Genomic DNA, 14,974 nt, shown 5'->3' with positions numbered 1-14,974 from the left:
GCATGGGCAGGCTTTAGGACCACATGCATCTACACTGTCATTTCTTTAAAAGATTTTATTTATTTATTTGTGAGAGAGAGCGAGAGTGCCCAGAGGAAGAGGGAGAGGGAAAAGCAGACTTCCCGTTGAGCAGGGAGCCCAACACAGTGTGGTGCTGGATCCTAGGACCCTGAGATCATGACCTGAGATGCTTAACCCACTGAGCCACCCAGGTGCCCCTATACTGTCATTTAAATAAGGGACTGAATGCTCTGCAGGATCTCTCAGGGTTTTAGTGGTATTATTGGTTAATGAAAGTGAATTATTTGCTATGTGGCATTATTCAGAATAGGCAAAAAGTGGAAACAATACAAATGTCCTTTTAAACACATAGTATGTCATATAACCACACAAGGGACTAGAATTCAGCCATAATAATGAAATACTGACACACACTACAACATGGATGTACCTTGAAAACATGTTAAGTCAAAGAAACCAGACATTAAATGCCACAAATTGTATGATCTCATTTATATGAAATGGCCAAAATAGGCAAATTCAAAGAGACATAAGATGTAAAGTTTAAAGTTGCCAGGGGATGAAGGGACAGGGAAACTGTGAGTGACTGCAAACAGGTACGGGGGTTCCTTTTGGGAAGATGGAAATGTTCTGGAATTAGATAGTGGTAATGGTTACACAACACTGTGTGTGTGTGTGTGTGTGTGTGTGTGTGTGTGTATGTATTTTTTTTAGTTTTTATTTTTAATTTTTTAAGTAATCTCTATATTTAACTTGGGGGTCGAACTCACGATCCTGAGATCAAGAGTCACAAGTTCTTCTGACTGAGCCGGCCAGGTGCTTCAATGCCATGAATATATTAAAACTACTGAATTATACATTTTAAAATGGTGAATTTTATGTTATGTGAATTTTAACTCAATAAGAAGGTAAATTATTTGCTATGAGGTTATTTTTCTTTTCAAAGCTCAAATGTCAAAATTATTCTGATACTCTTGACTCTGAAAGCCTTCTCCCTGACAGCCCAAGGAAGCTGGAGATAGAGGGACTGCACAGCATGGAGGCTGGTTTCTGCATGTGGTGGGTGGAACCAGCCTTTATATAATCACACCTCTGTCTGCAGCCATATCCATGGTGATGGCCCCATCACTGAACTGCATTCTCTGCCTTGACTGGAGTTAAGAAAGATGGCATTTGTGCGTGGAGGGCCGTCATGCCTGCAGAGCCACAAGGGGCTCCCGAGTCTGGGCTCTCCGCGACAGGGGCCACACAGGGGGCCTTGGCCCCCAAGCTCTCTGGCTGCTGGTGCTGCAGGGCAATCGCACTAAAGCAGCCAGTCTCAGCTTCCCCGAAGCAGAGGTGGGTCCCGAGTGACCCTCTGAAAGGGTCACCACCAGCAGCCCCCTTCAAGAGGGAGCGGGAGAGTACAGGATGAAAAGCTCCCTTCTGTTCAATTAGCTTCTTTTCAAGGATCAGAGCCCAACGGGCAGGCGGAAAATTCCACACTCTAATGAAACAAAAGGGAGCCAGAAAGGAGAGCAGATAAAGGGCAGGAGTGCAACCTCTCTGCGTTCTTTCCTCTGTGCATAGAAAGCGATTCTAACTGCCGGAGTCCTGGTTAAATCTCAATGCGCTTCCCTTCTCCGTGTGGCACAGAGAGGAGCCAGGGCTATTTTGGGATTGCCTTCGCCAGGGGACACACACCGTGGGGCACGAGGGGTGATTTTATTTGGTAAATGGACCGTGGCATGAAAAGTCAGTGAAGCACATCATGAGAAAGCTAATCTCCTTTCAACTGTTAATCTTCTGATTTCACCCATGAGGAAGGCTCTGTTCGGGGCTGCTACATCTTTCACCTCTCTCCGGACTTCATAATGAGCAAGGAGACACAGAGTCTTTGGTAGGCTAGAGTTGAAGAACACCGTTAAATGGCACTGTGCTCAGTTTTACTTTTTAATATTAATTTATATATTTATGGCAAGCACGGCAAACAGAAATTTTCTGCTTAAGGTAGTAATATTTATATCACTCTTAAATTGATTTAAGGTAAAGAGAGTGACTTACTCTAAAGAAAATACAAAAGGAAAGTAGAGCTGTTCTACAGACATGGCAAGACTCGCAAAGATGGTCTAAGACTGATAACAATTCTGGAAACTTCTTTTTCTTTCTGTCCCTTTACTAATGAACACGTTTAGAACAATCCTAAAACCCATTCTGTCCTACCCATGCCATCTCCTCCCTGGTCTTTCCACCTCATTTTTCAGTGCATATCACTGCACCTGTCAGGACATCGCTGGGACAGAATCCAATGACCAAGAAAATACCAAAGGAGCTCCCATAACCATGCACAATCCTTGCCTGAAGACAGAATCAGTGACTCTGGGAGTGAGGGTGGCCTCCCAGGCAAAGATGCTATCAGAAACCAGAAAGAATTTACCCGGTGAAGAGTTACCCCCAATTTTTTAAGAACACTCCCCAGACTCAAGACAGGATGTCTTTCAACTTTCCTGTATGTTTGAAAAATTTCATGATACAATGTTGAAAAACCGCCACCAAAAGGATAAGCAAAGAAGAGGACACTGTTATTATGATACTCTTGAATACGTGAATTATAAAATTAACTTACCAGTAATAGATTTTTATCAGTGCTGAAGGCCATAGGAGAAACGAGGCTACAAATGCCAGGATTGGGATGGCCAGCGTCCCGCCCGCGATCACAAACATGTTAACCACGTCAAGATCCATCCTGCTCTTTAAGATTGGCTGACACCTGCAGGGCTGAAGAGAGTAAATATTGAAACTCTGTCTCAAGACAAAAGATGAAGAAGCAAAGTAGAAGACAGAAGGACCCAGAATGAGAGTAAAGGTCAGGAGAGAACAAAAGCTGACAAGTGCTTAAAAAATCTAAATCAGCATAAAAACTAAATATAACAAAGAATCCCTGAGAGGATCCTGGATTTTTTTTAAGCTATAAAGGACATCGGTAAAGCCAATGAGGAAGTCTGAGCAAGGACCAGATATGAGATAATATTACTGTATCAGTGACACAATTCTTTTTTTTTTTAATTTAATCATTTTATTGCGAAATGTAATTTACTTGTCATGAAAATATTCTGCATTCATCAAAATAATGCTTAAAATAAACTAAGAGATACAAATAGTTCATTATATATTTTCTTTTTTTTTCAATATTTTATTTATTTTTTTTAATTATTTTTATATTATGTTAGTCACCATACAGTACAATACACAATTCTTAAGTGGGGGGGATGAAATTGTGGTTATGTTTGTACGTAAGAGGGTATCTTTGCTCCTAGGAGATGTCTGCTGAAGCATTAGGGATGAGAAGAGTGATATCTGCTACTCAGTGTTTGTTTCTGCCGCTCACTTTTAAAAATTAAGGGGAAAAAAATGTGGCGGCCCAAGGAGGGGAGAAGAGAGAACATTATAACAAATATGATAAATGTTAACCACTGGTGAATTCAGGTGAAGGTTACAAGGTAGTGTTCTTTCAACTTTTCTGTGAAGTTTGCAATTTTTAAAAATTAAAAGTTAGGACAGGGGTGCCTGGGTGGCTCAGTTCATTGGGCATCTGACTCTTGATTTCAGCTAGGTCATGATCTCAAGGTCATGAGATGGAGGCCTAGGGCTCCACGCTCAGCAGAGTCTGCTTGAGATTCTCTCTATCCCTCTGCCCCTCCCGCAACTTGTGCTCTGAATAAACAAACAAACAAACAAATAAAATCTTTAAAAAAAAGTTAAAGAGGACAGAGAACCTAAAAGAAATGGAAACAACGTACATGTGCACATGAATGCTACCATCAATCAAAAGGATGTGTAACGTCATTAGGTCCATCTAAGGTGGGGAACTAGTAGCTGGGTGTCAGGAATAGAAGGAAGACTTGTGTTTCACTGTCCACCTCTTCAAGCTTTTGGTTACTTATCACTTACACATGTATAGCCTATTCAAAAATAAGTACGATACAATAAAAAGTCAGGAGGGAACAAATCCCAACAGTGGAGTTTTCAGTGCACTTCCTGAGGTCATCCTGCAGACTTGCTGGGCACATCTCAAGGCTGGAACACTAGTACCAGGAGGACAGGGACTACTACGTGTCTCCAGCACCTAGGCGAGGGCCTGACACATTTCTAGGTGCTCTAGAAACCACAGCTGAATCAGTAGCCCCCACTCTGTCCTGTCTTAGGAGTTCACAACATGGTTCATTTTCTCATGAAATAAGAAATAGTGCAAGTCCCACCATCCTCTCTGATCAAGAAAATAACTCCTGCAAGGACCCATATACCAGGGGTGGCCCTTGCAACCTAAGGATTCCCAGCTGCCTAAGAACAAACCAACATTTCACCAAACAAAACAGAGACTTCTACAAGAAAAAGCATTAATATCCAGGAAATCCCACACTTCCTTATATTTCTTGAGAAATGAAGTGATCTCTCTCACATACCTCTGTAAACCGATACATATTTCAATTTTACAATAAATTCGTAATGGTATGGCCTCACTAACGTCACTGAACACAGAGCCAGATGATAAATATTTTTGCATTGGGAGCCCCATAGGGTCTGTCACAACTACTTGATCTGTCATTGTACCGAGAAAGCAGTCACACCCAGAATGTAATAAATGGGAGGGACCGTATTCCAATAAGATTTCATTAGAAATAGGCTGCAGGCTGAATTTGGCCAGCGGGCTGAAAGTGATCGACACCTGGTATAGCACGCCAAGTCCTGTCCAACAGGCAAGGTGGGTGTTTTATGCCGTTTTACAGGCTGAGAAAACTAAGGCACAGAGAGGTTAAGTAGCTCGTCCAAGGTTACTCAGTTGAACGAGTCGTGATTACAAAACAGGTTTCTGCTTGGACCCATTCCCTTTGCACCAAGCTCTACTTTGTCTAAATTTTTTTTTCAAATGGTCTTTTTTCAATCTTTGTAAGCTCTTTGCTGTTAAATACTCACACTGTTGTCACTCCTAATTTCTCCATGAAGATAGGACATCTCCATTGACAATTTTTTTAAATTTAAATTTGGTTAACATATAATGCAATACTGGTTTCTCCCGTTTACATGATTTGTCCCCTACAAGGGGTTGGTGAACAAACCCCTCACAGTCTTGGGGGGTGGGGCAGGGGGAGACAGAGGCACATATAGTGGGTTAGATAGCTCTTTTCAGTCCCACACACACACTGTATCTGGGTATTGTGTTGAACCGGTGGGAAAGAAAGCCTCTCGGGGCAGAAGCACTGTGTATGCTTCTGATTCAACTGTCCTCTAAATTTCTGACACCATAAACATGTTTCAGCACACTTAAGTCATTGACCTATTTCACCTTCTAGAAAGCTCCTTGAGGGTAGGGCCAATTGTCTGTGTTCCTTCTCAGTGCCAAGAACAGCACAGGACACAAATATGGTGCAAGTGAATTAGTGAAAAAGCGAAGTTACAAAATGTGCTCGATCCTGTTGGTTTTAGAGATAACCAACAATTCCCAATGATGTTGTAAGAGGCCTGACTTTTTTCTTTCAGTAATAACAAAACTCCCTGGAGGAGTCACCTATTTATCTCTGGGTACAATTTACGATGCTAAAAGGCCTCAGTGTCACGGGGTAAGCAAATTACTTTCGGAGTAAAGGAAATTTTACAAATCTGTTTGAACACTGTGGGTCACAAAAGAGTCAACGAGAATAGGAACTGTCAGCTTCAAGAGGACGTTGCCACATTACACCAAGTCCTTAAAACTGCTGTGGGTTACCATGAATTCCGGCATCCCAAGGCCATGACATCACAGACCCTGACACTAGAGATGGCAGCCCCAAGGTGAAGGTCTGATCATCAAAAAGAGATGTCATGGCTTTGTCAACGCCTGCTATGGATGTCCCAGTCAGCTTGGGGCAAGGTTTTAGCTGGCCCCACCTTCCGTTTCATTGCAGAATGAAGTCTTCTGTAGAGCCTCACTGACTTAGCAAGGCTTGGACGTACGACTGAGAAGCCTGCACACCTTCCCTGACCAGGTCAAATGTAGACAGGCCCTGGGTGAAGAAACTAATGCTTTCTGAATTTTCCTTTGTTTTCTTTAAGATTTTATTTTTAAGGAATCTCTACATCCAACGTGGGGCTCCAACTCAGAACCCCAAGATCAAAGGGTGCAGGCTCTACTGACTGAGCCAGCCAGGCGCCCCCTGAGTTTTCTGTATGCTAGGGAGTGGGTGACTATCCCTACCTCTGTAGCATCCTTCATTCTATTTTATTGTATTTATTTATTTAAAGATTTCTTTTTAAAGATTTTATTTATTTATTTATTTGTCAGAGAGAGCAAGAGTGCACAAGCAGGGAGAGCAGCAGACAGAGGGAGAAGCAGGCTCCCTGTGGAGTGGGGAGTTTGACTCGGGACTCGATCCCAGGATCCCGGGGTCATGATCTGAGCCGAAGGCAGACGCTTAACCGACTGAGCCACCCACGCGTCCTATCATCCTTCATTTTAAAAAGGAGTTGCTCCAGCTTTCCTTTAAAAAGGCAGCTCTCCTACCCCACTGAGGTTTGTTTATACAATACTCTATGTACCCAAAGGAGAGGCTGGAGACGGAAACATGGAACCCTTGTGAACCTGGCACCACCAATGACTGACAATCAACTACAGGGTGGAAAGTGGAGTTGGCCGAAGGATGGGGCCAGTACAATTGATGCCTGCAAGATGATGTTAGGGAGCAGGAGAATACTAAATAATACTCAGGGCTACACAGCAGTAACTGGGTAACAGAACACTGACATCCATACTGAGAAGTCAGCTTTCAGCTCTTTGTCAGTTCTGCCAAGGTCAACGGACCTCTCAGTATGGTGTTATCGGATACTTCTCTAAGTCTTCCCCTCCTGCAAGCAACAGCTCCTAGCTACTTAATAACATGGTTTCTTTGTGTTGATGTTTATGGTTTCTTCCTTCTTTCTTTTTTGAAGATCTAATTGCCTTTTTAAGTCACTCATGAATGGGGCAGCATGCCATCTAGCAAGAAGAGAGGTATTTTCAATTTATAGTAGGGATGCAAATTAATTTTTAAAATTAAGTTAAAAGGAGTCAATTTCAAGAAAAATGAGAACTAGGCGGTATATCGGTCTTATGAAAATCAGAATGGTGATACGTGAATGGCAGCCAGTGGAGCAGATCCATATGAGGGGTGGGCCCCAACCGGGCTGAAGGTGGGACATTCCAGCTGGTTCTCTCGTACCAGGCTCTTTCACACACCAGCTGCAAGGGCTTGGTTTCCTCAACTATTAAATAAGAGCATTCATCCAAATCACCTCTTCAGTCTTTTCCTACTCTGAAGACTTAAAACGTTTCTTGGGGGCGCCTGGGTGGCTCAGTCGTTAGGCGTCTGCCTTTGGCTCAGGGCGTGATCCCGGAGTTCTGGGATCGAGCCCCACATCAGGCTCCTCCGCTGGAGGCCTGCTTCTCCCTCTCTCATTCCCCTGCTTGTGTTCCCTCTCTCGCTGGCCGTCTCTATCTCTGTCAAATGAATAAATAAGATCTTTAAAAAAAAAATAAAAATAAAAAAAATAAAATAAAACGTTTCTGAAATTACCCTAGGCAATTAAAGAGAAGGATCTGGTTTGCCCCCCTCAAGAATCTTATCCCTTGTTTCGTGTTCCCAGAACCTAAAACAGTACCAGGCAAATATCTGTGGCTCGACAATGCCTATTGCCTGAATCATTGAAAAAGATTGAAAAAGAGGGGGTTAATGCACTCGTTTTACGTATCTGCTGAGTAAAACAAGGCATCCCAGGGTTAACGACAATGATCTCCGTGGCCTCGTGGCACAGTGTGAAGAGAAGCTACTTTAGGAGAAGAGAGCTGGCTGTTAGGACACCAGGGAGGGTAACACACTCTCACATCCCAGACTGGAGCCTGCCACCCGGCCTCCTCCCGTTAGCATCCAAGCCGTGCATCTGGGGCCATTATCTCTGAATACAGGGGTGAAGACTAATGGATAGAGGATAGACCAGTGGCTCCACATACACATTGCATCTCAAAGTCCCTAGTCTGAGGTGAGAAGTAAAGCATAATGCGTCACGATGTCCATGTTCTCACTGATTTTGCAAACTGGGAATCCTGAGATCCAATACTCTCATCCTAGGATGTAACGCAAAAGTCTAAGAAAAAATAGAATGTGAAACATTTTCAAAGAATCTTGCCTTTCCCTAAATAATCTTACCCATACGCCATCATGTCTGACAGACTGAAGTCCTAGTCTCTTCAAGATACTGATTATTGTAACAAGAGCAACGGTAACCAGGACCACCACCACCACCTCCACAGCCAACGATGTGAGAGCCACACCCTCCATCTATGAGTAACTACTGGATGCCACACCCCAGACAGCCAGTTCATACACATCCTCTCATCTTATCCCTCACAATATTATGAGGTAGGAAGCATTTCTCCCATTTTCAAGATGGAGAAACTGGGGCTTAAAGAAGTTAAAAAATGCCCTACGAGGTCATGTGGCTGGCAAGGAGGATGGTCTGCATTTCAAAGCAATCCTGCAGGTGTCCCTGGTTCATGCCACACTGGCCTTCTCTCAGGGCTTGCTGGCTACAGATGTTCACTGGGCATCACTTACACACAAGGCATGGAGGTCAGCGTCCCCACTGGCATTGTGTGCGCTTCTCTAGAACTGTTGTTTTTTAATAGACTTTATCTATTTATTTGAGAGACAGAGAGCGAGCGAGTATGAGAATGAGTTGGGGGAGGCAGAGGGAGAAGCAGACACCCTGCTGAGCACAGAGACTGACGCGGGGCTCGATCCCAGGACCCCGGATCACAACCTGAGCCAAAGGCAGGCTCTTAACCGACTCAGCCACCCAGGTGCCCCTCTAGAACTGTTTTAAGTGCAAGTAACATGCTAACTTTCCAGGCTACCAGTCAGCTTATTACCCAATTTCTGCTGTTTTCTTTTAAATACTGTCCAGAGCCGCTTATAATGTTTTCCCTTAATACAGCAATATGAAAATTCTTCCTACAATGTTTTCCACAAGGAATATGCTAAATTCCTAAAATCTGAGTATAATATCCAAGCCCTTAAATACTGTTGCATCTACCCAACACTGCTTTTTGAAACTAGGTGCTTGTCAAGATAAATCAATCTCTCAAAACTGTCACTAATGATGAACAGCTAGAAAAAAAAAAAAAAGATGGTAAGATTCTCTTATGTGGAAGCCCCAGGACTTGATGAGACACTAATTCAAGAAATGGGAAGTTCTTTTTTTTTTTTTTTTAAGCAATCTCTACACTCAACATGGGACTCGAACTCACGACCCTGAGATCAAGAGTCACATGCTCTTCTGATTGAGCCAGCCACGCATCCCAAGAAACGGGCAGTTCTAACTTCTTGTCATTTATATCATCTCCGTCATGGAGGAAAATCACACCGAAACTTCCAAATAAGCAGTTAAGCTTGCCCAGTCATCACTGAAAGCATGGCATGGCCCCCAGGATTACTGCCACAAGGTGCCCAACTCTATGCTCTCCTCATCTTATTGTCCCCCTCTCAGTCCGGCTGAGCCCATTCCTCCTCTGTGCTTTGCAGCGCTGACAGCCCTACTGTTGATTAATTATCTTTTTTTAAAAGTAGGCTCCATGACTAGTGTGGGGCTTGAACTATGACCCTGAGATCAAGAGTTACGCGCTCTACCGACGGAGCCAGCCAGGTGCCACTGACAGCCCTGCTGTTGAAACGAGCACACCTGGCCTGGATCCTGAGATGCTAGCCTCTCTCTCCCCCTCAATATTCCCATTATCCCCTCCTCTCTCTCCTGATTTTCCCATCATGCTCTCCTCATTCTGTCTCCCGATACTCCCCTAATGCTCTCCCCCCCGTCTTCCTTGGAGAGCTCTCCATCCCTACATCTTCCACCATTCCCTCCTTCAGGAAATTCAAAACTCAACATGCCTGGCCAGAACCCCCTTCCAGACTTTTCTAAAAGCCCGCCTGACCACCTGCATGACTCAATAGTCCTACCATGTCCCAGACGCATCTCTCCCCCTTCTCCTGACCCATTCATTTCTCCCCATCAATCTAGCCTCCCAGACTCTGATACATCTTTCACGCTTCCCACTCCTGTTACACAGAGGTGGAGAGGGGCCGGCATTGGAGCCAGCTTGGGTGAGTCTAGACAAACTAGGCTGCTCGATACACGACTATTTAAATTTCATTAAATAAAATTCAGAGTTCAGTTCTGTGACACCTGTCACATTTTAAGTGCCTGGCAGAGCCACACATGAAGAGGAGCTTCTGTATTAGACAGCATGGCTTTAGGGGGTTTATACCCCTGAAAGCCTCTTGCCACCAATTCCTGAGGCTGATCTGGTTCAACGTATCCTAAGAATGTTGGGAAGGAAGACAAATTCCCAGCAGGTGTGAGTCAGACCACAGCTCCCTCAGCCACCACCCTGGGTCCAGGTCCTCATTTCTTCTTGCTCCCATCTGTCCCATCCCTAACACTAGTTGCCAGGGGAACCTTCACAACTCCTACCATACATTAGGCTACCCTGGTCAAAGGTGAACTCGAACCACTCAATACGATCCCAACCCAACTTCCTGGACCAACACCCGCATCTCTGCCTGCACCCTGAATGACCAACTCCTGTCCCCATGCCAGACAGAGCACAGCCTCACGCTTTGTCTTTACTCGGGCTGTTCCCTTCACTCCCGTGTCCTGGCTGCTAGATGAACTGCTCTCAGCCTTCGGGGCTAAATCACATATCACACTCCCCAGGAAAGCATTCCAGTTTCTTCCCAGAGGCTCAGGTCTTCCAGACTCCCTTCAAGCTCAGAGCCTTCCTCCTGGCACAGACTTTGAGAACTGTCCATAGGGGGCTTTGGGGTGTGTATCCGACCTTCAGGCACCCAAACCCCTTCCAGCAGACCTACTGAACCAGAGAAATCGCCCACCACAAGTTGGCCTGGAGAGAGGCTTTGAGGAAGCTTACAGAGGAGCCCCAAGCTCATTAAGGGCTGCTTTTTTTTTTTTTTTTTTTTGGTAATCAACAGTGTTAAAAATCCATACTCACTCTTCAAAGAACACAGCCTTCTTTCCCAACTGCTACTGGCTCTGGCAGAAGCTGAAAATGAGATTCTGGAATCGCAAGAAAGAAAATGACAAAGCATTAAATCATATTAGAGAATATGAATGAAGTGCTAACAGCCACAAAATTGCTGGCTTTGCTGGAGGCGGAGTGCTCTCCTCCTCGGCAGAGCAGAGTACAAATACCCTGCAGCTTTAGAGCCCACCTCTCGTTCAAGTCACAACTCCCAATTAAGCAACTGGCACAAAGGGCAGGGCGTGTCAGATAATGAGCCAGGCCCGCCTGCAGGAGGTCAAAGAAGAGATCTGCAGCAAGAGTACAAAGCAAGGAGTGACCTGATGATTCCTGGGCTTGCAGAGGTTAGGGGGAGGAGGCAACAAGGAGGGGAGGGGTTGTGAGGCAACAAGGAGGGGAGGGGTTGTCAGGCACACTGAGGGGAAAGGGGACTCTGGGACCCACAAATGTAACTAAGACCCCCCCAAAAAAGAATCTTCACCTTCTCCATCCGGGATTAGGGTTTACCTAAAAGTTGTACTCAGAAAGGAATGAGAAGGGGCGCCTGACTGGCTCAGTTGGTAGAGCATGCAACTCTTGATCTCGGGGTTGTGAATTTGAGCCCCATGTTGGGTGTAGAGATGACTTAAAAATTTAAAAAAAGAAATTTTTTTTAAGAGAAAGGAATGAGAAGAAGGTGGCAACCAGTGGACAAATGAGGGCATGTTTCTCCCAAAGAGGCTAGTGAGAGGGACCCCAAAGCTCAAAACCAGGGCTGGACAGAAAGCCACTGGCAAAGCGACCACGGCAGGAGAATGAGGAGCCGGGCAAGGGAAGGTAAATCCACAAAAGCCCTGAACTAGTTCAGAGGAATCAGTGAGGAACCATGGAACCATGGAGGTTCTAGAAGAAAACCTGAGAACTGTTTGAAAATACCTCCGCGGGGAAAGTCTGAGTCAGATATAAGACGCAGAGGCCATAACAAAAAGATTAATATGTTCACCAATGTCTGCAGGGAAAGAGAAACCACCAACAAGATTAAGACCTGTCAATATAAATCAGAGGCAACAGACTAATTTCCTGAATGTATAAAAGGTTCCTACAAATCAATTAAAACAACAAAATCCAATAGAAAAATGGGCAAATGATCTGAGTAGCCAATTTACCAGAAAGGAAATGACTCTGGAACATATAAAAAGACCCTCAATCTCATTTATAATAAGAGAAATGTAGATCAAATCTACAAGGTAATGGCAATCTTGATTTTATCGTACTGGCAAGGAACACAAAGTTGACTAACAGACTGTTGCTGAGGCTGAGGGGGACGCTCTTCCACAGGCACCAACTTCTATTCCCATCAACAAGCTCTATGGGTGGCAATCTGGTAAAAACCTGAGGCAATGTAGACCACACATTCCTCCGACCTGAGCATCTCACTTCTAAGAGTTTGTGTTTATACCGAACATGTGAGATCGTGCTTGTGCAAGTTACTTGTCACACTGGTATTTACCATGGCAAGAGGCTGGAATTAACTCATATGCCCACTTCTAAGGGGGCCTGTTAAGTAAATGATGGTATAACTTTATAAAGGAGTATTATGTATAACCATTAAATACAAATAAAATTAAATGTAAGCCATTAAAATAATGACCTCCAAGGTTCATTGTTAACTCAAAAAAAAAAAAAAAAAAAACAAGGAACAGGGGTATCTGGATGGCTTAGTCAGTTGAGCGTCCCAACTCTTGATTTCGGCTCAGGTCATCATCTCAAGGTCGTGAGATGAGATCCACTGCCGGCTCTGTGCGGGTGTGGGGACTGCTTAAGATTCTCTCTCTCCCTCTACCCCTCCCTGACTCTAAAACAAACAAACAAACAAACAAACAAAACCCCAGGAAGAGTAGAATGTGGACGGAATAACGCCTCTTGCGTTAAAAGAGAGAGGAGAGAAAGAGGAGAGGGACGGAGAAAGAGAAAGAAATGTTATGTTTATATATGTGTGAAATGTTTCTGGATGGATACACAAGAAACTGGTTACCATGGCTGCCACTGGGAAGGGAAACAGGGGGACTAGAGACAGAGATGAGCAAGACTTGTCACTGATACCCTTTTGTATCTTTTGAATTGCTACTATGTGCGTGTATAAGGTTTTCTTTATTTAATTACAAAATATAATATAAAGTCCTCAACTAGAATGGTCTATCTACCATTGTCCAATACAGTAGCCGTTAGCCACATGTGACTGTTTAAATCGATCAAAATTAAATAAAATGTAAAATTCAGTTCCTTGGCAGCACTAGCCACATTTCACGTGCTCAAGAGCCACATGTAGCTAGTGGCTACCAGACTGGACAGTGGACACAGAGACCATTTTCATCACCACCAAGAGTTCTACTGGCCAGTCCTGGAGCCTATGCTAGTTAAAATGGCCCATGAGAGTGAGCAATCAAATCTTAATTGTTTCGCATGATAAGGGAAGATCTACAAATGTGAAGGCTGTTAGCCTGCAAATCCCTCTCCCTCTACACAAGCTAAAAGGCCAGGCTGCCTGCTAAGATTGCAAAGACCAGAGAGGGATCCTGTCCTGTGTGACTATCCAAAGGTTAAGTCAGTTGGAATTTCAGTTCTCAAAGGTCAAAGTCCAGCACTCTAAGAGGATAAGGATTTCCATTTTGCAACCATACAGGTGCATAAACCAGACAGGCATATCTCCTTTGTGGCTCTGGGAGAGGTACTGATAAGATGATCACTTGGTCCCAATTGGTGCCAAAGTGCTAGCAACTGGTTCCCCCCGGGGGTTCCTGTTTAAGAACCAGCCAAGCCCACAGCCCTTCTCCTTGGCTTCTACCACCTGGGGGCAGCTCTGTGGGCAAGGAAATTCAGCCTAGTCAGGCTGGTCCTGTGGGCAGGGAATTAGAGAACCAGATAATCCTGCCACCTGCTTCTCGGGAGAAAGGACACAGTCAGAGGGGGTTAAAGCAGGCAGCTGAATCAGGGGCTCAGCTGGAAGGTAAGTGGCTTATGTATCTGGCAGCATATCGTCCAAAAAATTGCACTGGCCAAGAAACAAGGCAATAAAATACCCAACATGTGACCTGACGTAGCCTAGCACCTTCAAAATATGAGCCTTGGGGGGTTCAAGATCTAGGCTGATGAGAGTCTGACCTAACTGCCTGCTTGAAATCATGTTTAAAACAAGAAAACCCCCCAGAAATAAAAGCCAGTCTCCTGCTGGATAGAAGAAGAGCCAAAGTCACTTGACCTTTCACCTCCAAAGACCCCAATGTTCTCAGGCTCTCAGGGAGCCCAGAACCAGCTTTGATTCCAGCACTCCACTGGCAGATTAGTGCAGATGCATGCACTGTCATCAGCCGAGGTCACCTCTCAAAGGTAAAGTGCTAGAAAGAGCATCGCTTAAGTGATTATTTTCCACATGACTGAACGGAATTAAAATAGCCCTTTATATGGGTACGCAATGGCACAGGGCCTAAAATAGAACCTCAGCAACCAAAACACAGTCTCCCATTGCTGAATCTGTGCTTCGCAATAAAAGGAAAAAGCAAGGAGATTAAAGAGGGTTTTGTCATTTCTAAAGGAGATGAAGTTGGTCTGTAGCATTTTCTAACTGCAAAAACAAAGTCGGCATTAGACAGAAGGGAGCCCTGTGATTGAGAGCCTGGAGGTTTTTATCAGGACAAGATTTCTGGCTCCCAGCAGAGGCTCAGCATTCAGGGCCCTTTGTGAGCTGGTCCCTACCTTCTTTCTAGCAGAATCTCCTCCCAGAGGAGATCTCTATAACCCTGGAGAATGAGCATCCAAAAAAGGGACCTGTGGTGAAGCCACATGGGAAAGCTCACAGTTAAGAAAAAAACACAGTTTGGTTTAGAACTTAAT

At 44.5% G+C, this 14,974-nt stretch overlaps 1 protein-coding gene across 9 annotated transcripts in view; it reads right to left on the bottom strand.

The window, feature by feature from the left end:
* ABHD6 (abhydrolase domain containing 6, acylglycerol lipase) overlaps positions 1-14,974 on the bottom strand; it is a 79,176-nt gene that overhangs the window by 48,196 nt on the left and 16,006 nt on the right. For 4 of the 9 annotated variants that reach the window (XM_019805385.2, XM_019805374.2, XM_034658530.1 and 1 more), the window contains 2 exons: positions 11,075-11,139; positions 2,627-2,778 (listed from right to left, as the gene is read on the bottom strand). In XM_019805385.2, the coding sequence (XP_019660944.1) occupies positions 2,627-2,745 (119 nt within the window). In that variant the 5' untranslated portion in view covers positions 2,746-2,778; positions 11,075-11,139. Of the gene's footprint in view, positions 1-2,626; positions 2,779-11,074; positions 11,140-14,974 lie in introns of those variants that run through there. The other 5 variants (XM_034658531.1, XM_034658532.1, XM_034658533.1 and 2 more) reach the window with 3 other exon arrangements.

Source organism: Ailuropoda melanoleuca, chromosome 4 (genome assembly GCF_002007445.2).
Source record: "Ailuropoda melanoleuca isolate Jingjing chromosome 4, ASM200744v2, whole genome shotgun sequence".
Classification (NCBI taxonomy): Eukaryota; Metazoa; Chordata; class Mammalia; order Carnivora; family Ursidae; genus Ailuropoda; species Ailuropoda melanoleuca.
The sequence above is the reverse complement of the archived record's forward strand: the minus strand, read 5'-3'. Positions and strand labels throughout refer to the sequence as shown.